Here is a 23,249-nt window from a genome sequence, read left to right as displayed (position 1 = left end):
TTACCCTCACAGAAAGGCTTTGTGTAACTTCAAAACTGTATGTGGAGGTGTTTGAGGATGCACTGGAGAGATGGTTCAGGGAGGGAATGGTGAGACTGAACAAAGCTTGAGGGAGACACTGAGAGAGTAAACAATGTAGGCTGGCAGTTGCAGACTAGGAGAGAAACTAAGGGATTTGTGGCACTGTGCACCTAGTCTTATGGAGGGACCTGTTAGTTGCAGAGTCCAATGTTACTTACTAGATGATTCTCTTGAATCAGTTAAAACGTCAGTTTTTAAAACCTTGATGTTTCAGATGCTGAGTATCCTCAGAACACATTGAAACATCTGTCTGAGTCTGCTCTCATGTGATTTCTTGCTTACTGTCCACGCCGTAAACCTGCAAACTGGTGCCAAGAGATTGTCTCAACCTCTTCTAAGAGAAGACATCTGAGCTTGCTCCTTATGTTCCCATTAGCTGTCCATCAGCTATGGCGGGCCATGCCCCGTCCCCCAGCTAACAGCCTGTCCGTGGTTCTTCACAAGCCCATAGAAAATGCGGGAAGCAGTGCCGCATCTGGATTGTCACGGCCGGTGTAAAGGCTCAGGGCTCAGCATCCCTGTGACCATGCTTGGTGGACACAGCCTCTGTGGGAGCTCAGCGGTTGCTGTTAGGCTCAACCCTCAGTTCGGCGTCTTGCGACTGTTGCACACTGTTCACTGCTTTTCTGCTTCTCAGCTTCTTTTAGTATTACCTCAGCGTGTGTTGTGTTATTTTCCCTTTGTGCAGGCCCAAGCTGTCCTTTTCCAATCATTTCCCCTTTCTTAGAATGAACTTCTGCACTGTAGTTTTCCATTTCCAAGAACAAATGCAACTAACAAAATGTGAGCAAATAATGGCCTTTTTCTGCAAATTCACACTGATACCTCCAATCATATCTGAAACATAGGAGCTTCAAGGGGTTTCAGTGAGTCTGCTCAGCCAAATGAAGACAATGATTGTCAGGTCAGATCTTCGGATTGTAAATGCACCAGTGTTCAGACTCCTTTGTATAAAGTGCCTGGATCAGAGCTGAGATTCAATAAATAATAGCAATCTTGTTGCTGGATATAAGCGATTCATTTATTTGTTATGGTTAGAATTTCCCATGGCCCTGCTTCATCATCATATCAGTCATGGGGTGATCAGTGGCAAGTGGAAATAGATGATGTGCCAAGTCAGCCCAGTAAAACTCACAGAATTACAGTGTTAGTCTGAAATTAAACTATAAGGAATTTTTTACTGGAAGAGGGAGCAAAAGCAGGACACAAAATACTCTTATTTTAATACAATTGCTGCATTAGGCAGTGATGTGGGATAATGGATTTTTTTCAGGCTTAAAAATTAGTTTTAGGGAATGAAAATACTTTGAGAAATAATTGCTGCCTTCCTTTATATAGATAAATGGGCAAATACTCTATGGAAGGACTCATCAGAATGCTTCCTCAATAATCAAATGTGCACCATCTAAAGTAAAAATAATCTTTATCAGGTAAGTTCTGGTTAAAGGTTTGTCTAAACAGGTTTATTTTTAATATGCTAACATTTTTACCGGCTGTTTCTGTTTTAATTTTGGCAGATGTGCTTTTGAGCCCAGTTTTTAGTAGTTGTTAAATATGTCTTGAGTTTTCTGTTTTGATATTTGCATAGTTAGTGCCAGAAATAAGGTAACAGGAAGTGCTAGACTTAAACTTGTTCTAAGAACTATGGTGCTGTGTTACTACTTTCTTACTACATTCTTTAACTGAATCTATTGTAGAAATAAAGATGCAGTAAATCAGATGGCTGTTTGCCCTGCAAAGTCAGTAGAGGTGTCACAGTGTACTTCAGGGACTCTTCAACATCAAGAGGTAAAGTAAATTTTTGTTCTTCTCATTTGAATAAGATACTAACATTGTTCTGGATAGAGGAGTGCCTGGTCTGCTTAGCAAATACTACAAAAGAATAAGAAATCCAATGGAAAAACAAATCAGATTTTAGTAAAGCTGCTAAATTTAGTACAGCTGTGCTCAATTCTGTTTTATTTTATGTTCATCTAAACTATGAAGTAAATCTAACATTCCCATGAATAGGGTTATAGCAGTTTAAATGAATCCAGAAAATGATTGGACACCCTTTAAATGTTTGTGTTGTTTTATTTTGATGCAAAATATTGAATATAGTTGCTCACAGCTATGTTTTCATTTTCTATTAGATTGATATCAGTACTACAAACTCCAGTGCTTGTTCTGACTTCAGTTCATGTAAAAACATTCAGTATGTGGAACTCCCTAAGGTATGTGCTGAAAATTAAATTTACATCAGCTATATTTGTATTCACTAGCTTGCTTTTTTGTATTGGAGTCCCTCTTATGACAAAGAAACTTAGTCTCTTACTTACTGGAAATCAGAATAGAGATTTCTAGAGGTCTTCTCTTCCTATTTGTAAATGCTTGCCAAAGTTTTCCTGATGCAATGACTGTCGTTGGCAACCTCATGAGTCAGTCACTTTAACGTCACATAAATTTGCCAATTGTTCTGTGTCTCTGGAAGATGTCATATCTTGTCCTACTTGGAAAACTTGTGGTAGCCAGCTGATGGTGATGCCTCAGGTAAAATCATTGCCTTAGTTGTTCAGAGTAAATGAATTAGCAGAGTATAAACACCAAATCACCGCAACAACATACATATTTAGTGGAAATTGTGCAGCTGGGAGAAAATGGCCAGCTGTTCTGTACCTGTGAAGCTGCCAAATGAGGGCAGAAAAATGCCGCTCCTGCTTATTGACATGGAGAAGACAGTTGCATTCAGTGAACATAAGGATAAAGACTTGCAAACTGCTGGTAATTTTTTCTCCTTGGAAAGCATCTAGCCTTCCATTATTAGCCAGGAGAATATCTTACAGATGATGGTATCTGGATGGTTTAATTCTAGGTGAAAGCAGTAGGGAAATTTCACTCTACCACAAACATTTACTAATTTCACAGGAAGAGCATACATTTTCCATCCTCTGTATTTTCCACTCTTATGTGTATTTTTTATGTGGTTTCAAATAATGAATTCAAGCCATATCATCAAGTTTTATTTACCTCAGTTTGTAGTTTCCAAATATTTTGTGTTTCTTACTCCTATTTATGAATTTAATGACTGAATCACAATTGACCTTTTAAGTTTCAGAGGAGTAGATGTGAATTTAGAAGTGTTTCAGATTTATCTTGGTAGCCAATATGCTGTTTGTAGGTTGGCAAAATCTATTTCAGAAATAGATAAGTTTAAAACAAAAATATTGATGCACTGCGAAAACCCAAACTTTTGTTATGTCTGCAGGCTTCACTAGTCTTTAGTGAATGTATTCTAACATTTTGATAAACACTGCCTAACCATTTGCATTTTTCTGTTTGCCCCAGGATCAAGGAGGCTTGGGAATTGCCATTAGTGAAGAAGACACAAGTAATGGAGTAATTATTAAGAGCTTAACAGATCATGGTGCTGCAGCAAAGGTGTGAGAACATTTAACATCCAAATAGGGAATGAAAAATGTTTTTTGGAGTAGCATCCAGAGCTCATATTTTTTATTCTGTGTTGTTTCCAGGATGGACGAATCAAAGTTGGAGATCAGATCCTGGCAGTGGATGATGAAATTGTTGTGGGATATCCAGTAGAAAAGGTGCTTCTGAAGTGTCAGGAATGTTGCAGAAATCACACCACTTAATGTAGGAGATGATTGTGTCTTAAACAAACCAGTGAGGTTTTCATGACTATACTTTGACTTTATTTTCAAAGCTGGCTTAAAGAACCAAATATCCATAGGCATTGTTTGGATAAGGAAACTACTGCAGAAAAAGATAAAGCCTGAATTTAAAGCTCAGTTGCTATGTTACATGAATCGTCTATCTCTGTGCTACAGATATCATTTTTTTTTCTTTGTTGTTCAGATCTGATGACTGAGAGGCACTTAATTATGGGTTAAAAGCCATGAACTGTCGCTAAATAATGACTTCATAGCTACTCCACTTTAAAAGTATTAGAACCAATAAAATTAATATGTGTTAATTTACATGGATGAGTTGCATCAGTGGTAAATCAGGTCATGAACTGTCCTTATACATGGGGAGTGTCTATAATAATGGCCTCATTATATTCCAAGTCTTGTATTTCAGCCCTTTGGAGAAAACTGTCTCCATTCCTAAATAACAAGACAGTTAGATTTGTTTCTAACTTGTAGCTCTGCAAACTCAATTTGGGTTCTGTAATGAATCAAGGAGGGCTTTTTTCTAGCATCTGCCTTGCTACCAAGAGAAGTGATTCTTTAGGCGTGAGAAGATCACTTTCTGTTTGTTAAAGGGCAATTAGGAGAGCATCCATCTTACTCTTTGATATGCTGCTATCTCTGAAGCTGTAAATGAGTAAGAGATAGTGAAGTTGTCTGCAACGAAGTTGGTAGTCTTTGGAAGAAGAGACAGAGATTGAGTAAGTAATTTCTGAAAATACGTCTACTGACATGTAAAGTCTCAGGAGGATTTAGTGTCTCTTCTGTGAGATGGCAATTAATTTTGAAGGTTTTTCAGTATCCCTTTAAACTAAGTTTTGCATTACACCCTAGTGTTCTTTTCACCATCCCGTAGTTCAGGTAATATTTTCAGATTTTCCTTCCAGCTGTGCATCTGATTGAGGAACTAGGATCACAGTAGCACATTTATTTAAATCAGTAGATGTTTTGGTATTGACTTCTGTGGGATCAGAATTGGGCTCCACTCAAGCATTAAAAGACAATACTAGTTTCCTGATTTTTTTAATAATTGCTGTAAACATAGTATTTTGTCCAGAGAAGCCATTGAAAGAGTGCCACATTCTAATCTGTTATAGTTTGGTGAAGTTGCATGGAAGCTACTTGATTAACATCAGCCAGGTCTGAGCTACAGTTAACTCTACTGCTGTTTCTTATAAAAAACATGGATATTTGTACTTGTTCATTACCAAGAAAACCTGCAGGATTGTGACTTGTAGCTCCAGTTTGCAGAACAGTTCTTCTGTTTTATATTTGTTTCACAACTGAACAGTCCAGTTACACTCTTCACCAGCTTTTCTCTTTATCATTTAGTTTATTAGTCTCCTGAAGGCATCCAAAACTGCGGTGAGGCTTACAATCAACTCCGCAGAGATGGATAGCCTGACTGCAGCACCAGTCCCTTCTAGCACTGCCCTGGCAGAGAGGAGGAATCTGCAGGCACCAGCAACTATCCCCTCTTCCAGCTCACCAGAACCAGAAGCCACCAAAAGTAAGATTCTCCTTGTGTGTCTGTCTTCACTGGGGTTGTGACATAAAAATGAAGACACAGCTTGTAAACAATTTTTCTCTTTTTGTACACATTCAGATGTCTTCTGAGTTGCATTTTCTTGTACTTCCAGGTTACAGATCCATCTAAATAAAGCAGTAAGGCTCCACACCAAAGACCTACCTCTTGCCTTCCTACAGGCCTGTTGTAGAGGCAGGAGGATGGAGGGATTTCCTCCTTCCTCCCAAAGGCTGTGCAGCAGGTGCTTCTGTCATGGATGTCTAGAGCTAGGTGGGAGGCATTCCTTCAAATGAGGGAGAAAAGTCATGTCATCTTTTCTAGAAGAGAGGAACGGTTGAGACTGTCTTGCCATTTATTACTGGCCACATTTGACTCTCTCTCTTTAGAGTGGAGAGTCGAGATGCGACTGATTGATGATGGTTATTGGTTAAGCAACACACTGCTAAGAAACTAATAAAAACTTAATTGAGTAATGCGCACATCACAGTTAATTTATATGTACATCACTGCAGTTATTACCGAGTCACGTTTCTATTGCTTATTACTAGCAGTAGTATTGATACACAATTATACTACTGTAAAGAAATCTTAAGAAACACACAGAGAACATACTAGGTAGTATTTCTGTTGTTTTCCCTTCTGCATTTAGTTTTAGGGTAAAATCTATTGCTTTGTCCAAGTCTATCCCTTCCATCTCCACCCTGCCACAGCAAGTCTTGGGGGTAAAGACCTGATGGAGATTTCAGCAGTGCTCCCTCCAGCATCCTGGGGATTTGTGATTGCAACTTGGCTTCACTACCACTTACAGGCATTCACAACCCAATTATTGGAATATCTCCCTCCTCTTGTTTCTCCACTTGATTTTGTATTTTAATTCCCCAGCTTTCTTTTACCAAGCCCACCTTTTTGTCGCCCCGCCCCTTGTTTGCTCTGCACAGACTCCTTCCAAATAAGCAACCCATCCCTAACTGCTTTTTCCCGATTGGCCTGATTTCTACCCAACTTTAATGTTTCCAGCAGTACTATGTAGGCAATTTCTGGCCCAATACTATCCAGCTATCTAGATGCAGTCAACTTTGCAGACTCCCTTCCAATTTTTTGGTTCATATATTTCATGTACATTTTATACCTTCTGGACAGAATTATTATACTTAAGTCTTGACTACCCTACTTATGTCCAACTAAGCTTCAGTAGTTGCTCATCATACACATGAAGAACTTGCATAACAGAGCAGCTGAGTAATCTGTTCTCTACTCACACAAAAGCTTTACCCTTAAAAAATCTTAATTGCCCTTCTGGTTCCTTTCAGAGGCCAAGATTAGGTTTGAGGCTTGCTGTTCCTGCAGGACCTACTGCTCATGCTATACCTAAGTATTTGTCATAAATGCATATTTATGAATGGTCAAGTCCTCTGTTAGTTTCAGTGGAAGTTCTTTTCATCAATGCCCTCTCAAAGTGCCTCAAAAGGATTTAGATCCCTGTTTTTAACTTTTGGAAAAAATGTAATTTTGGTGTTTTTTTTAAAGCACAGAGGACATAAGTGATAATCTGAACAGTTAGGTTTCTGAGTTTTTCCTTTAGTTGCTATGCAATATCCCCTCCTAGTATTTTTAGGGTTTTTTTTCTTTGAAGGTTACAGAACTGACTAAAACACTGAAGCAAATATCCATTTGTGACATACCAAAGATACTGAATATACAGGTAAATTGCTACATAAGGATGCCGTATATATTTACACTATGACAATATACATTTACACCATGAAAATTACTGATTCCAAAAGCTGTGTCAGTGGCCAGTGAAAAGTTAGACTGGTGTAAAAAAGGTCTTTTTGAGGGCCTCTAAATATAATGAAGTGTATAAAACCTTTGACTTGACCATGAATTGCTGGCCTTGTGAAATATCACTACATTTGATTCACACTTAACATTCTTTCTCATGGTACAGATCTGAGTCTGAGATGGACTATTTAGTTAGATGGACCTTGACTTGACCCGTTGTGAGAGCGCAGGGTTGACATCCTTGAATCCGTGTGTTTCATACATGCTATGTACTTCCTTTATTTCTGATCTACATTGCAGAGTTGCTGGTATAGATGTTTAAATTAAATTCTATCCCAAATAGAATCTGTTGTATACAATAGATTCTTTGGCTTTCCAGACTGTGATCCACGTACTTGATGGTATAAAAAGAGGACAACTGGATTAAAACTACAGAATAGTAGCTGTCTGAGGGGAAGGGAGAGTTGGCAGCATCATTCTTTATAGGTCAGCTGCTCAGCTGTTTCTGTAGAGCTGTCAATGCACTCTCAAAATGCTGTTTTAAAGTCACTTCTAATATTAACTCCTTTTCCTCTAATTGTTGTTTTAGACACAAGCAGATGTTCAACTCCAGCCACGTTAGCTTCTGACCCAGCTACTTGTCCCATCATTCCTGGATGTGAAACAACCATTGATATCTCCAAAGGGCGGACTGGTCTTGGTCTGAGCATAGTTGGAGGAGCAGACACTTTGCTGGTTGGTTGGAAAAATACATGTGTCACTCAAGTGAGATAACAATAATGAAATTAAAATGTCCGGTAGAAGAGATCTTTTCTTCATTTGTTTCTGTAGCATTTATAAAAAGATACCAAACATACCAGTTCAGGAAAAAAAAAAAAAGAAGCACTTTTAAAATTGAAAGTGTGAATAAACTTCTTAAATATTTTGGTAATTTACTCATCATACATCTGATTGTTTTGTTTATCACTGATGAATTATTGTAGAAATTTTCAGTTGCTCTTGGTTCAAAATAAGGGCGTGCTCTTTCAACATGCAATTTATTTTTGGTTTATTTATCCACAGGGAGCAATCATTATCCATGAAGTATATGAAGAAGGAGCAGCATCTAAAGATGGGAGACTGTGGGCTGGGGATCAGATATTAGAGGTGTGGTGGTTTCTTTGGTCACATTTATTGTCATTTGCTAGGTGGGCATCTTCTGTTTGTCTGCTGGAAGGTCCTGCACACTTTATCATGGTATGCTTTCATTGCAGGTGAATGGGCTTGACCTCAGGAATGCCACACATGATGAAGCAATAAATGTCCTCCGACAGACTCCCCAGAAAGTTCGTCTGACTGTGTACAGAGATGAGGCCCAGTACAAGGAGGAAGACATGTATGATGTACTCAATATAGAGCTCCAAAAGAAGCCTGGAAAAGGCCTTGGACTGAGTATTGTTGGGAAAAGGTATGAATGTACCTGTAGAGTCAATGTCTGGGACTTGCTGGGCATGCTCATGTTTCTGTTGGAGTCTGGTGCTCAGATGCTGTGGGCTTGAAGACTGTGCATGTCATTTTTGTGCTTAAGCTAATTGGCCATTCCAAGAGGAACTAGCCCAGTGTTACTCAACAGAAAAATGAGACGTTTATTGTGTTCCCAACAGCAAGTTATAAAAATGGCCCTCAAACAATACCGTGATGCAAAAATCCATGTGTGTATTTGCAGAAATGATACAGGGGTGTTTGTGTCAGACATCGTCAAAGGAGGAATAGCAGATACAGATGGGAGATTGATGCAAGGAGACCAGATATTGACAGTGAATGGAGAAGATGTTCGAAATGCTAACCAGGAGGCCGTTGCAGCTTTGCTAAAGGTATTGAGAAAAGAGGTGCATAAAAGTGAAGAATTGAGATCCAGATTTTTTGAAGGCTTTAGTTCTATTCAGAGTGAGTTCAGACTGTTACTCAGATGTCAGTGAGAATGAGCTGTGAACCCAAATCTAAGCTTCCTGAAGTCTAGAGCATTCAGATTTTGGTACTTTGCCCGATGAAAATGGGAGTAGTGGTGGTGCAGGGTGCAGTATGTTTATAGGGCACTAGAAGACCATTATCTAGAGCAACGTAAAACTTAACATTGTATTTTTTCCAACAAACTGATAACTATCTCACATTTTTAGGAAGATATGCAGAACTGACTTTAAATGATGGAGAATTCATCAGAGCAGTTGTGCCAAAAAGTAATTACTTTCACAGTTGATAATGTTCTTTTTTTTTTTTCAGTGTACAGCCATTATATACTATAATGCATTTTCCAGTGACCAAGGCAGCTAGTAAAAGAAACTGATTTCTCACAAAGATATTTCTCACAAAGTAAACTCCGATCTGCAGCTCTTGGAACCAGAATTTCTGTTCTCAATAAATTTTGTCCTTCTGATGTCCTCCCCCTATTTCCAAATCAGAGTGAAGTCAGATATACAACATTTCCTGTGGTCTGGCAGGAAGTCCAAATGGTCAGCCAGCTTGTCTGTTTTCCATCCAGGGTTTTGAGACATTCCTGCTGCATGGTAAGGATTCCATCAAGTCAGCATTTTCCAATGGAAAACCATTCCACTGGAAAAAAATTAACAGCCACTACTCATAGCTGACTCTTGGATATATAGTCACACAACCATGCTTCTTTGCACTCACATGCAAAGGTATATTTTCCCAGGTTTTGAATAGTTCCTTGAGCTTTTTTTTCCTTTTCTTTGGGGAGAGGGAGTGTAGAATGGGGAGGTAGGAGCACTTTCTCTGTATTTTCAGCATGTGCCAGTAATTGAGAATGCCAGAACTAGGTCTGTGTTTTGGCAGTGAACTCGTTAATATACTCTTCTGGGATAGTAGTTCTTTTTCCTCTCTCACCTCATACTTTGTTTTATCTAAAGACAGTGCATTTCTTCTTCATATGCTGGACTTCAACATCTCTTCTAAATTAAAACGCCATTTTATGTGGAAAGTTTCTTTTATTTTGGCAAGCATTTTGGGGTATCTAATTGAAGATTCTTAGTTCCCACTTATCATTCGTATATTCATGTTTGAAGTACTTCATCCCACTCACTAGTGCTTGTCATTAATTGTCCTAGCCCTACGAAACAAGGCTTTTAAAATACCTCAGATATGTTATTGTTAACGATTTTGTTTGGTTCACACAGTATAAATGGAATAAAGCACGATCACTCACATGTAGGCAGTCACCAGTCTTAGTTCAGGTATCAGTTCCGTTTTCTTTCATGAGAGTAAGATCTAGGAGCAAATTGTCTTGAACTGTCTGAAACTGTCTGAAACGTATTTTGCTAGAAAATTATTTATAATCTTTGGAAAATCCCAATGTATTTTAAATAGCATGAGACCACTAGAATGTGTTGTCAGGCTGAGAATTCTGCCTGCTCTTGCAGTTTCTTTTTAAGTATCCCTAAAAAATGTGAAAAGCTGATCATTTTTTCCCCTCATTTGATGTACAGATATATCAAATGCAAGAATTCAGGAAGAGAGAGAAAGCTGTAACAAAAGTAAACGTGAATTGATTTATTCACAAGTTCAGTTAGAAAGAATTAACTCCCACTTTCACACATTACAATTTTTAAATCTCATTTGTGGGTTTGCAGTTTATGTGAGGATGTGGTAATTTTAGGTACATAGACTACTTCCTAAATTTTCCATTTTGCGTAAGAGTTGTCCATATGGTTTAATACAAGTCAATTCATATAAGCAGGAAAGGATGGTTTTGCCTGAGCTGTGATCAAGTCTTTCCCAGGACATAGAGAAGTCAACATTATTTAAAAACTAAAAAGCAGTTTAGGAATAAATTTCTTTTAGTGTCACCCTTAAGAGAATAGCAACAGGATATGAGGTATGTAAACCCTGTTTGAATGGGTATGTCCTGCTGTTAGTTTAGATACATTGGTTTATTTCTTACTGTGAATTTTCTGACAAATACATGAACCTCTCTTAGGGTAATACAGCTAAAGCCTGATAAATAAAGGCAAACATGTAATATTAAGTTCTTTGGATACAGGAGTTCATACTAACAACTTCCCAGTGGAAGAAAGAAGGAAAAACAAAATAGCAACAAAATTTTGAAATTTCTATATTTGAATACGTTGATTTGACACTACTTGTATTATTTCGGAAGTCAAGTTTTCTAAATGTTGTTTGTGATAATAACTTATCTGTTTCCAAAATCAGCCTAATGTCTTTTTTTCTAAATATTTGATTGCAGGGTGAATGTTTTTCCAATACATGCATTTTATGCAGATGTGTAAATACTTATTAGTATAATTAAAAGCTTAAAGAGTAGTAGAAGGATTTTCCAATGTGCAAACAGTCCCTATCACCCAGCTTCCTGTTGGGAGTCAGATGCAGAAAGATGTCTTAATCTATAGATACATGCTTGGAAAAATTCCTGCCCAAAATTTCTTTAGTTAGGTTGGTATGTATCCAGAGTAACAGATCATTTCAAGAGATGACTAACTACCAGTTTAAGTATCATGTTGTCAGTCATATCAACAGAAATAATGATTAATACTTTGAGGTGTCAGACTATTTTTAGTGCTTATGGTGAAAATAGTGTATTTCACTGTTCTTGAAAAAATGCCATCTTGAAAATGTATGTTGACATTACAGTGGAGAAGCCAAAACTACTTAACTCTGTTAAGTGAAAAGTAACAGAATGAGTCTTGTGAATTTTCACATCTGTTAATCCAAAAAGTAGCCTGCTCAGTATTGAATATCATGGTGTGTACTTAGTTTGTGTGGCTCTGATCCTGCCATGACCTCTGTCTGCTCCGTGCTCTTTGCAGGGTTGTTAGCCCATTATTTTCCTCTCTGTCCATATTTTTTTTCCCACCATCCAATAAGTGACTTAAATATTGTCATAGGCTTTAATGTTGTAGACAGAAGAGATATGTTATAAATGACTGGTTCTTTAGTGTTCATTAGGTACAGTAAGACTAGAGGTCGGAAGAATAAAAGCTGGTCCATTCCACTCTGAGAGGAGAACATCCCAGAGCAGCCAGGTGCGTAACTGTAAAACTGTTTAGTTTGGAAGGAATAAAATGTGGTTAAATAATGAAAGCAAATAAAAAGAATTGGTTTTATGATGACAATGATTTTCCACATACTTGATCCAAGATGAAGAAAAGTACTTTGCAGCTTTTTGATAACCATTTTATATGTTCACTGTAGCATATTTTATCTGTTAAAGACATGATCCAGCCAAAAATGTATTCCAGAAATGGCTTTGCTGTGTTTCCTAGTCTGGTTTTCATGGCTGCAGCCTGGGAAGCAGAGAGAGCTCTGATTCTTTCTTGTCGGTACCAGAAGAAGTTGGAGTGAACTTTAAACCTTGTTGTTACTTTAGCAGTGCTAGGCATGCAGTGGAGTTTTGTTTCAGTAAACTTAATGAATTTATCCACTCCTTACTTCTTACCGTAGTCTTGGTCATCAGAAGCAGGAAACCTGTACCCTTTCCATCTGGCTCCTCTCAAGTTTATTTATTTTATTGTTGGTCTAATGGTGGAGTGTTACAAACTTGAAATAGTATCTGCATTTGAATTCTGATTCTCTCTAGTAGGAGCTATATTTCTGACACCTCACAAATTACCTTAGAACTTTCTCTGGTTTTAAACTGGGTATGCAGATCATGAAGTCCTGAAGATAAATAGTTTTAAGACAAATCATAATTAAACAGTTTCAAGTGAACAGATTAAAAGTGGATAAAACTGAAATGTTATTCTCTCTTCAAAATGGGTAATGCCAAAAAAAGATGAAAATATGCAGGCTCTAGGCCGACTTAATCTAAGTTCTTAACTAAGAAGTAGTTCACAGTGTTGAATGTTTTCTGTGAAGAGTCTGTAACAGTCAGCAAACTAGTCTCACTGGGAGCCATGTTGTTCCTTTACATTGCCCTGCAGGTATAGTGAAAATCTTTCTGGAAATTGTGCAGATGAAGCTGAGTGTAGAGCCTAATCTTAGTTTTAGCTGACGGGATGGGTGAATATGAGAGTACACATGAGGATGTATGTATAGAGATCTGTCTTTTGTATTCTGTCTCTACTTTGATAATTGTGGCTAACATTTGCACCAGAAGATCTCTGTGAGGTGATAGAAGGTGCAAATGTAAGAGCACAGTCTGGCCCTCAGAAGCAGTGCTTCAAAGCATTGTGTGGGGTTGTAGGCATGCAATCTCTGTTGGTCTAACAATGTTTCAAACAAGGAGCCCTCTAGAATGACCAGGAAATATGTGGAGGTTCACTGTATCAGCTTTAACTGGGCACAGGAAAAGTAAAATGCAGCAAAATCCACTGAATACAGTGGGTTAGTTTTATCAATTGGGTGTCTGAAGCTGCTCTCTAATCCCAGTCTAACACTATTTAGGTCAGCGAAGGAAGTGGCAGTCTCTCATCGTTCGGTTTCCCAGTTTCTGGGTCCAGTGCACCTGAAGTCTTTGAAAGTGGTCTGAAGAAGAATACTGGTAAGGTTTCTTTGGTGCTTTCAGTATTTTATATATGTGAACTGGTAGCTGAGATCTTTTACTTGCTCTAAAATGTCATTATGTACTGTAGGCCTGAAAGTGATTCCTTGGTCATTAAGACTCTGCAGGGTTGGTTATTGTACAGTAAATCATATATATGTTTGGATAGCCTTTTATAAAAGAAACTAGCAGCTTGTTATACCAGCAGTTTAGATATTGAGAATCTAAATTGAGCCATAATTTTCTGTTTAATCCTAAATGCATCTTCAGTCAAGCTCTCATTCATAGAAGTCTAGATACTGTATAGTTAAATTAGAATAGATGTGGAATAGCTGCCTTGTGCTCAAATTTAGAACAAAGTCACTTCTGACCAAAGTATTGCTAGCAAATAGTGGATTTTTTCTATTCTGTTTGAGCATGCTTAGCAGTTTTATTCCAAAAGTTATTTAAATGGAGAGAATGAATTACTTTTTCACCTTTTTTTTTAATCCTATTAATTCAATGACAGCCGCTTTCAAAATCTTCTTAAAACGTATGTCTGTAATAATCCAGCAGAAAGTTTGAATCATCATAGTTGTTTGGATAACGTTAATGGAAAAGTTTCCTAAAAATGCTAGTTCAACTTTTCTTTCTTTTTTTTTTTTTATTAATTTGGCAGCAGCTTCTGAAATACAGGGACTAAGAACAGTTGAAATAAAAAAGGTAAGTTACAGCAAAAAGTGGTATATATCAGGAACCAGTTTTGTAGATGTCATCAATAGTTTTGTTTACAGAGAAGAAGTCTGGCCATGTTAATAATTTTGAGAGAGGAACTGATGTGGCAATAGCTAATTAATTTGCCTGTCTTTTCAGGTCAAGACTGTATGATCTCCACTGCCTGTATTTTTATGTAAAATCAGTTTGATTTATGCTATCACATTTTGTGACCTGTTTTGAAAGCAAAAGGAGGAAGGATTAGTAAGAGATAATGGGACCTAGTTTTACTGTTATCAGACTGAGTTAAATCCAGACTCAGTTTTAATGAAGTCAAGGGAACTGTACTAAAGTTCCAAGCACATTTTTTGGTATTTAATGTCTTTCTTCATACATATTTTTAATGGGTAGGCTCTTAGATGACAGCTGCCATCTTTTCAACTGTGAAATTCAGTTGACTTCCTTATTTACAGGAGCATGAGATCTGAGTCACAGACTGCTTCTGATTGTCTAGAATATTTGTATCTATTTGACTTTGCCTTGCATGTAGTTCACTAAATTACATGGATTGTGTTTAGCCATTCTCTTTCTACAGTAAAGTCTGCAAACACCAGTTTACAATAGCAGTTTTTGCAGTTAGGTAGTAGCGTATTGTACAGTAGTAAACAGCTAGTTTTGTTCTTCAACAATAGGACACTAGGGGGAGCATAAAGATTAATTCTTGTCTTTGGGAGTTCATAATAGGAGATGGGTATAGACAATATTAGAGACAAGCCGTCCCATCTGTCCAGTTTTCCTTGCCCAGACTTTCTACGCTGACATTAAGGGTATGATGCTGAATTCTGTAAGTATTTAGTTTGGTTAAGACAAAACATACAACTATGTCAGGAAATGGTGGCCTACCCCTGATAGGAAGAAACAACATATATTGTGCTCTCTGCACTTTCTCAAAATGATGCAAAGTGTATTAGCTTAAAAAATGGCTTGAGACATAGGAATTCTGATTTTCATAAGATAGAGGCTTTAGTAATTTTTTGAGATAAGCCTACAATTCTTTGTATGTGTTTTTCTTTCCAGAAAAATCTAATCTTTTTTTATTACAATAACAGGCCCCTACAGATTCACTAGGAGTGAGCATTGCTGGAGGTGTAGGAAGTCCTCTTGGAGATGTTCCTATATTTATTGCCATGATGCATCCGAATGGAGTTGCAGCTCAGACTCAGAAACTCAGAGTAAGTTAATTGTTAAGAAGGTTGTAAAGATTGCATGGATAATGCACAGTAATTACTCTAGGCAGGCAATAAATTAGCAGTTGAATGATACAGTCATACATGCTTCTGACTGTGACAGGAATTTTTGCTGTTTGGATTGACAAAACAGTAACTCAGGTTGGTAGTATGGTAAAAGGTAATTGCTGAAAGATACTAACTTTGGGAAGTCCTAGAGCAATCTGGGATCATAGAGGTAGTCAGCTTGTGAAAATTAAAAGTAGAGAGAATGGTTCAGAATGATGGATTCAGTAAGTGAGCTCCACTGATGACCATGGTGGTCATTCCTGCAGCTATATGTACGCAGTCTGTTTTATCTCTCATATTTCCTACGCTTATCTGTGTTAGGATAGAGAGAGTACTTTTTAGGTTCTGAGTTAAAGTGGGAGGTCATGTCTGATACAGCACTTACGTGCGAACTGTATCCAGTCTGTACCAGAGGTGGTTGAATTTGATTCACGCTCCTTGGAAAATGGACAGTGTTATTTCAGGATGCATTCAAACATCTAATCTCTGATGACAATTTACTGCTTCAGTCTGTCTGTCTTCAGGTGACATGCAAAATCCACCTCTTTTTTTACATGCTGTATATTTCTACAGTACTAGGATCAGTTCTATAAAGCATCATTACCTTTTTACACTGAATACACTAAACCACTGTAATCTGCTAATACAAGGCACATGGAAAATAAAGAGGTGATTGGTGACAGCCAGCATGGCTTCACTAAGGGCAAATCTTGCCTGACAAATTTGGTGGCCTTCTATGATGAGGTTACAGTGTTGATGGATAAGGGAAGAGCAACTGACATCATCTACCTGGACTTGTGCAAAGCATTTGACACTGTCCCATGTAACATCCTTGTCTCTAAATTGGAGAGACATGGATTCGATGGATGGACCACTCGATGGACAAGGAACTGGCTGGATGGTTGCACTGAAAGAGTTGTGATCAACGGCTCAATGTCCAAGTGGAGATCAATGACGAGTGGCATTCCTCAGGGGTCGGTACTGGGACCGGCACTGTTTAACATCTTTGTCGGTGAGATGGACAGTGGGATCGAGTGCACCCTCAGCAAGTTTGCCAACGACACCAAGCTGTGTGGCGAGGTCGACACGCTGGAGGGAAGGGATGCCATCCAGAGGGACCTTGACAGGCTGGAGAGGTGGGCCTGTGTCAACCACATGAAGTTCAACAAGGCCAAGTGCAAGGTCCTGCACGTGGGTCGGCGCAATCCCAAGCACAACTACAGGCTGTGTGAGGAATGGATTGAAAGCAGCCCTGAGGAGAAGGACTTCGAGGTGTTGATTGATGAGAAGCTCAACATGAGCTGGCAGTGTGCGCTTGCAGCCCAGAAAGCCAGCCATGTCCTGGGCTGCATCAAAAGCAGTGTGACCAGCAGGTCAAGGGAGGTGATCCTGCCCCTCTACTCCGCTCTTGTGAGACCCCACCTGGAGTACTGCATCCAGCTCTGGGGGCCCCAGTACAAGAAAGACATGGAGCTGTTGGAGCGAGTCCAGAGGAGGGCCATGAAGCTGACAGGAGGGCTGGAGCACCTCTCCTATGAGGACAGACTGAGAGTTGGGATTGTTCAGCCTGGAGAAAAGAAGGCTCCAGGGAGACCTTATGGCTGCCTTCCAGTACCTGAAGGGGGCCTACAGGAAAGCTGGTGAGGGACTGTTTATGAGGGAGTGTAGTGACAGGACAAGGGGTAGTGACCTTTAAGATGAAGGAGGGTCGATTTAGATTAGATATACGGAAGCAATTCTTTCCTGTGAGGGTGGTGAGGCACTGGCACAGGTTTCCCAGAGAGGTTGTGGAGGCCCCATTCCTGGAAGTGTTTAAGGCCAGGGTGGATGGGGCGTTGGGCAACGTGGTCTAGTGGAGGGTGTCCCTGCCCATGGCAGGGGGGTTGGAACTAGATGATCTTTAAAGGTCCGTTCCAACCCAAACCATTCTATGATTCTATGTTAAATTTTATACCTTTGAGGTCATTATGTAGTTCATGTGTCATGTATGTCATTATGTTGCCTTTGAGAGAAAATGGACCATGAACAGGTGCTAATGTCTTTTTTCCTGCTCTATATCACTGATAAAATCTGGCTAAATGCAAATGCACAGATCTGCTATTGTTGAAAAAAAGTAACTAAACTTATTGCTAGTTGGATTTTCTACATTCTCTTCTGCAGGTTGGGGACAGGATTGTTAGCATCTGTGGAACATCTGCTGAGGGCATGACTCACTCCCAAGCTGTTAGTCTCTTAAAAAGTGCTTCAGGGACTATTGAGTTGCAGGTAAAAAAATCTTCAGTGACATTTGGAATATTTTCTGAATACTATTTTGCCAGCTGTTACAATTAATTATGTTAGTGTCAGCATTCTCATTTTACTGTTTTACAAACTGTTCCTAGGTTGTAGCTGGAGGAGAAGTAAGTGTCGTAACTGGTCAGCAGCAGGATCCACCTACGTCCAATCTTTCATTTGTGGGACTAACTTCAACCAGCATTTTTCAGGATGATTTAGGGTCAGTAACTATAGAATATACAAACTCTGCAGCCTGTTATTTTAGATGCAACTCAACCTAAAAAACTTAGAAATTCTAGCAAATAATGGATGAATTGTTTGACTTAATCATGACTTACACATTTGGTATACATGGGACCTGTAGGCCATAGGTCCTCTTCTGAATTTTTCATGATGTGATTTGCTGTGCTGCTTTATTTTACCCCTCTATAGAGCTACGACGTGATTTGATTTCTTTTCTGTAAATACAGCCTCCTTTGTTTCACTGAGTCTTGGTAGCTGGGATTAATTGATACACCCACAATGTTTTTCCTCAGACTTAATTAGCAAGGCCCTTTCCACAGTGGTACCTGTGTTTCCATAATGTGCTTTCTAGCACTGGGCTATCAAGAGCATCCAACTTTTCTGGTATACAAGGTATACTGCTTCTGGTATGCTGCAAGGTACAGCTATGTAAACAAGTTCTGCCTCAAACTCTGTCATAAATCTGAGGCATTTTTCTTCTAGAAATAGGAAAAGAGAGAATGATCTACACAGATCTACCTCAAGAGATGGAGCTTCAAAATTCCTAATACTCAAAGTATACGAGAGGAAATGTACCTATAAATTGTCTCTATAAATGTATACATACAAATACACAGTCATATATTAAAGGAGGGGACAAGCAATTAAACCTTACTTTTGGGCTAATTTTAGATCTGTTTTAGGAGGTGTAATGGGTTACAGGATTTTTAAAGTAGACTTTTGTTATGGAGATTTGAAGTAGTGGTATTGCATCTCTACTTCGCTAGTAAGCACTGTTAGTGGGACATTGCAGCTGTAACTATGCCCTGAGCTGTGTGGAAGAGGTGTTTGAAATAGCTACCGTTAAATAAGAATGAGGGCATTAGACAATTATAGTGTTTTACATGAACTAAAATAGCCAGTGCATTATAATAAAAGCATTTGTAGTTACAGTGGAAAGGGAAATGTATTACTAAGCTTGAAAGGAAAAATGTTTCTTGGTGAATATTCTACATGTTAAATTATAAGTTCAGACAACATCACAGTACCCTTTTTCCTTTTCTTAGACCTCCTCAGTACAAGACTATTACTCTGGATAGAGGACCAGATGGTCTAGGCTTTAGTATTGTGGGTGGTTATGGCAGTCCCCATGGAGACCTACCCATTTATGTAAAGACGGTGTTTGCAAAGGTAAGTGTAAATTTGTTCAGTCAATCCATTTATTAGTTAGTTCACAGCAGCTGCTGTCTTAAATCATGGCCTGAGTTTGAAGCCAAAGAATTGTTACAGTTTCTCACAGCTTTTCTTCCTTAGTGCAAGCACTGGTCAAAATGTGCTTGCAGTATTTGAAGCCTGTAGTCTTAGGAAGAGTCAGAATTTCCAAATGCATGTGACTCTGCATTTGGCAGAATCTTCTTCAACTCTCAAAACTGGAATTGTGCACCTATTTAGAAAAACAGCCCCCTTGCTTTATGTTTAAAGTGTCTTTTCGTCAGGTAGTAGAAGGGACTGGTTTATTTATTTTGACTGAGAGTCTGAAAGGTAGACCAAGATAAAATAATTGAACTCAGTCTAAACTTTAGGAGAAGTTCAGGTACTGACCTGGATTTGATAGTTTGGACTACCATGGGAAACAGCCCTGAGTCAGAAAAAACTGGAATCCAGAATCCCAAACTTCTGTGGTAAATCAAAGTACAGAGCTGGGTTTTGTTTACTGAATTTCTTATGCTAGTTGCTGAAAACTTCTTCAAGTCTTGAAGATCTTACTTCTGTAGTAAAGTTTATATGTTATACTAGCTGGATGAACAGGGTTAATAGAATATAAAAATCTGTAGATCCGATTTCTAGATGTTGTGAAACTTAGGGCACGGCACTAGCAAGCTGTACTACAGTTGACTGTAGTTAAATCATTGAAAATCAAAACAGTTTTAAGGGATTTCGTGCACTGAACCCATCTTATTCAGACCATAAGGACAATGTGGCAGAGTGAGAAAGAAATGGATGAATCTGCAGTTATGTGTTGTATCGTTTCAGGGTGCAGCAGCAGAAGATGGACGCCTGAAGAGAGGGGATCAAATCATTGCTGTGAATGGGCAGAGTTTAGAAGGGGTGACCCATGAGGAAGCGGTTGCTATTCTGAAAAAGACAAAAGGAACAGTGACTTTGACTGTTTTGTCGTGAATTTGCTGCCCAAAGGATTAGGGTTAATAAGACTATATTATTTACATTCCACATAGCAAAGAGAATGCAAGTGTTTATATAGTCTTCTTCCTCTTCCAGCTTCACAGGATTGTGTTACAATACTGAAGAAAAATAACATCTAACCATATTTTTGTATACAATAGAAATATTTCTCTTACTGTCAAACCATGGGGATGGAGTTATGTCAACTATGGAAAGACATGGATATTTTTGCTATTAGTATTGTAATGAATGCTTGTAAGCCACCAAAAAAAAAAAAAAAAAAGGAATGTTTGCATTAATGACCACACAACAAAACTGGAGTGTTGTGCTAAGAGGCTTTGGATATTTGAAATATGTTGGAAAAATTGTAAAATCACCAAGTCAACAAGGGGGTGGCATGGGCAGCAGTAGTCAGAAAACAGAAATAAGGTTATTGAAGAAAGAAAGCATTAACAAAATACGGAATTTTTGAGAAAAGAAGGAAAAGTATGTAATCTGGAGGCAGATGATTAATGGACTTAGATGGTTATTTGTATTCCACAATGCCCAAGTCGAAGAAACCAGGAGGGTAACTTGGCTGAGTATTTTTGCTTGTCTGTTTGTGTGTTTACATTTCCCCAAAAAATAAAAACTGTGGTTTAGTTTGGCTTAGGTTTGAGCGTTTGGGGTTTTTGCTTTTGAGGCAGGGGAGTGTGTGTGTTTGTTTTGAAAGGAGAGGACTTGTGCGCAGGGCTGAACAGTCCATTTGCTAGTGGAAACTGCTGCTGGTGAATGTGAGTGCCCAGCAGCTGCAGTTTTAGAAGAACTAGATTTTTCTTTTATGATGGTAATATTTTCTAGCCTACATGGGTGTGAAAGCAACAGTCACAATATGAAATGTGTGTAAGCAAAGGTTGTCCTCTTCCAACGTGCAAAATTTAAGTACGGGCTCAGTGCAGACCTTTCTGCGAGCTGCTTGAATCAGAGCTGTGAACAAACCGTGCAGGGCAGGTTTACTTAGCTGCAGACAGAGACTTGTTAAGCTGAGGTGGAAGAAGCTGATGTTACGGTGTTGCTGCCATTATCAGTAGCAGCAAAGGTAGAGTCCTCCTTAGACTGAAGAGGTTAAAACTAGGAGTTGAGGGTGGGTAAAAGGCTGAGTAGAGGTGAGTAGTAAGACAGCAGTGAACGTCTTTCTGCATCAGCATTAAGCAGAAGAGGAAATTTGAGGGCCACAAATACTGGTTTGGGTTTATTAATTTTAGAGGCACAAACACAAGACTGTCTAGTAAGCATGATGCAATCATGGATCTGTTCTTTGGGCAGCAGTGTGGTCAATACATTTATCAATGTTCTCAGTTTCCTAAGTTGGGATCCTCACTAAAACTTTATCCAAAAACTGCACTCACTGAAACCCTTAGCTGATTCATCAAGTCTTTTGAGAGAGAAAGATACCTAGCTAGTTGGCATGCTGATTAGCAGCAAGACCTTTTGTGTGAATTAGCAAAAAAAATTGTAGCAAGAAGCCCACCATGTCAATTGTCATTTAAAAGAAATCTGAACTGAAAATGCAGGCAATGTTCAAGCCATTATTAGGGTAAGAGACAAAAACTAGCATTTGTTTTAGTGAGACACAAAACCAGTATTAGAAATATCTGTGAAACAGGATTAACAAATTGATGCTTAGGTCTAAGTGAATTAACTAAAAACCCCACTCTCTTTATCTCTTTAACTATTCTAGAAGTTATACAGTGATAGGCTAAAATGAAAGCAAACATATGGTACCGTTACTGGATGATGTGACTGAATTGCTCTTCTTCTATACTTATTCCTTGGTTAGAGTGAGAAATGCCTACATCAGAGTATGTAAAGTCTTTTTAAATAGTATCTATATTTGTAACAGAAGTAGTGTACAGATATTTTATTACTGTTGTTGTGTCTAAATGGAGGATTTAAGTGAATAAATTCCAAACTGTCAAGATGAAGAAACAAAGTAGTGGATATGTTTCTGGTTTCTTTACAATGGCATGCTTGCACTGTTTGTTCTATTGTGAAAGATTAATTAAAATAAAATAAATAACAAAACCAAATGGCATTACTCTTTATGTTAACCTTGAAGCATCTGCTAAAAATTGCTTTCTTTGGAGTTTAAGATTTTATCTTCCCTTGCAAACTCTTAGCAAATCCATGAGACCAGATACCAAAACTATCTAGGAATTAATAGGAAGGTGCCTTGCTTTTTTGAATTGTTCAGTCTATTTAAAAAGCATTCCTTCAGGTATGGGACATGCCACGGGGGTGTAAAAACAGTGAGCCATGGAGTCTGTGACTTTGCTTTTATCTGTGACCCACGCTGCTGCTTCAAAACGCAGGATCTCCCCTGAGCCCCACACCAGGGAAGCTGTTGCGTGACTGCTGATTAGTTGCTGCCATGCACTGGACCATGAGGTGTAACAAACTTTATAGGCTTAAGAGGTTTGGTTTTCTTTATCATTTGGTATTCAATGCAACCTTAATAACACAGGGGTTAGTCCTGTAAGGTACGGGGCACTATGGCCCCAGTTCTACCAAGTCTCCTGGTTTTGGTTATGTTTTCTTCTGTGTGACTGTGTTAACAATGGGACTTGACAAGGTTAAAACATCTAAAATATTCATGTGTAGGGAGCACTTCTGTCTTAGGCACCACTTGAAACTGCTAAGAACACACAAAAATTTTCACTTCCTTTACAAACACTATTAAAACTGTTGTCCATAGCACATTCAACACCTGCAGTGTATATACAAGCTGTTTTTATTTCTTTCTGAATTGGAGATCGTGCATCTTTCTCAACAGCTGTGTAGATCTTAATGCATTTTAGTTCAAAGCCACTGTTGCAGGATTATGTGTTAGCTTGTGAAATCGTGCCACTGATGATGGGAAAATGCTAACAATGTCAGGTTAGACTGAGCTATTTCAAACACTAGAGAACAGTATACTTACTAATGGAAGATGATGCCTAAATAGATCAAGGTTCCTAACTTTTTGCCACGTGTTT

At 38.6% G+C, this 23,249-nt stretch overlaps 1 protein-coding gene across 16 annotated transcripts in view; it reads left to right on the top strand.

The window, feature by feature from the left end:
• The window catches only part of MPDZ (multiple PDZ domain crumbs cell polarity complex component), a 100,696-nt gene extending 78,489 nt beyond the window's left edge, over positions 1-22,207 (top strand). For all 16 annotated transcript variants that reach the window (XM_054809276.1, XM_054809274.1, XM_054809277.1 and 13 more), the window contains 18 exons: positions 1,420-1,511; positions 1,779-1,869; positions 2,214-2,294; positions 3,406-3,498; positions 3,591-3,665; positions 5,100-5,277; positions 7,667-7,812; positions 8,140-8,223; positions 8,331-8,524; positions 8,783-8,930; positions 12,024-12,110; positions 13,471-13,567; positions 14,226-14,269; positions 15,370-15,492; positions 17,716-17,820; positions 17,937-18,049; positions 19,119-19,242; positions 20,086-22,207. In XM_054809276.1, coding sequence (XP_054665251.1) covers positions 1,420-1,511; positions 1,779-1,869; positions 2,214-2,294; positions 3,406-3,498; positions 3,591-3,665; positions 5,100-5,277; positions 7,667-7,812; positions 8,140-8,223; positions 8,331-8,524; positions 8,783-8,930; positions 12,024-12,110; positions 13,471-13,567; positions 14,226-14,269; positions 15,370-15,492; positions 17,716-17,820; positions 17,937-18,049; positions 19,119-19,242; positions 20,086-20,232 — 2,022 coding nt within the window. In that variant the 3' untranslated portion in view covers positions 20,233-22,207. The remainder of the gene's footprint in view (positions 1-1,419; positions 1,512-1,778; positions 1,870-2,213; positions 2,295-3,405; positions 3,499-3,590; positions 3,666-5,099; positions 5,278-7,666; positions 7,813-8,139; positions 8,224-8,330; positions 8,525-8,782; positions 8,931-12,023; positions 12,111-13,470; positions 13,568-14,225; positions 14,270-15,369; positions 15,493-17,715; positions 17,821-17,936; positions 18,050-19,118; positions 19,243-20,085) is intronic.
• Positions 22,208-23,249: the final 1,042 nt, after the last annotated feature.

Source organism: Grus americana, chromosome Z (genome assembly GCF_028858705.1).
Source record: "Grus americana isolate bGruAme1 chromosome Z, bGruAme1.mat, whole genome shotgun sequence".
Lineage (NCBI taxonomy): Eukaryota > Metazoa > Chordata > Aves > Gruiformes > Gruidae > Grus > Grus americana.
The sequence above is the reverse complement of the archived record's forward strand: the minus strand, read 5'-3'. Positions and strand labels throughout refer to the sequence as shown.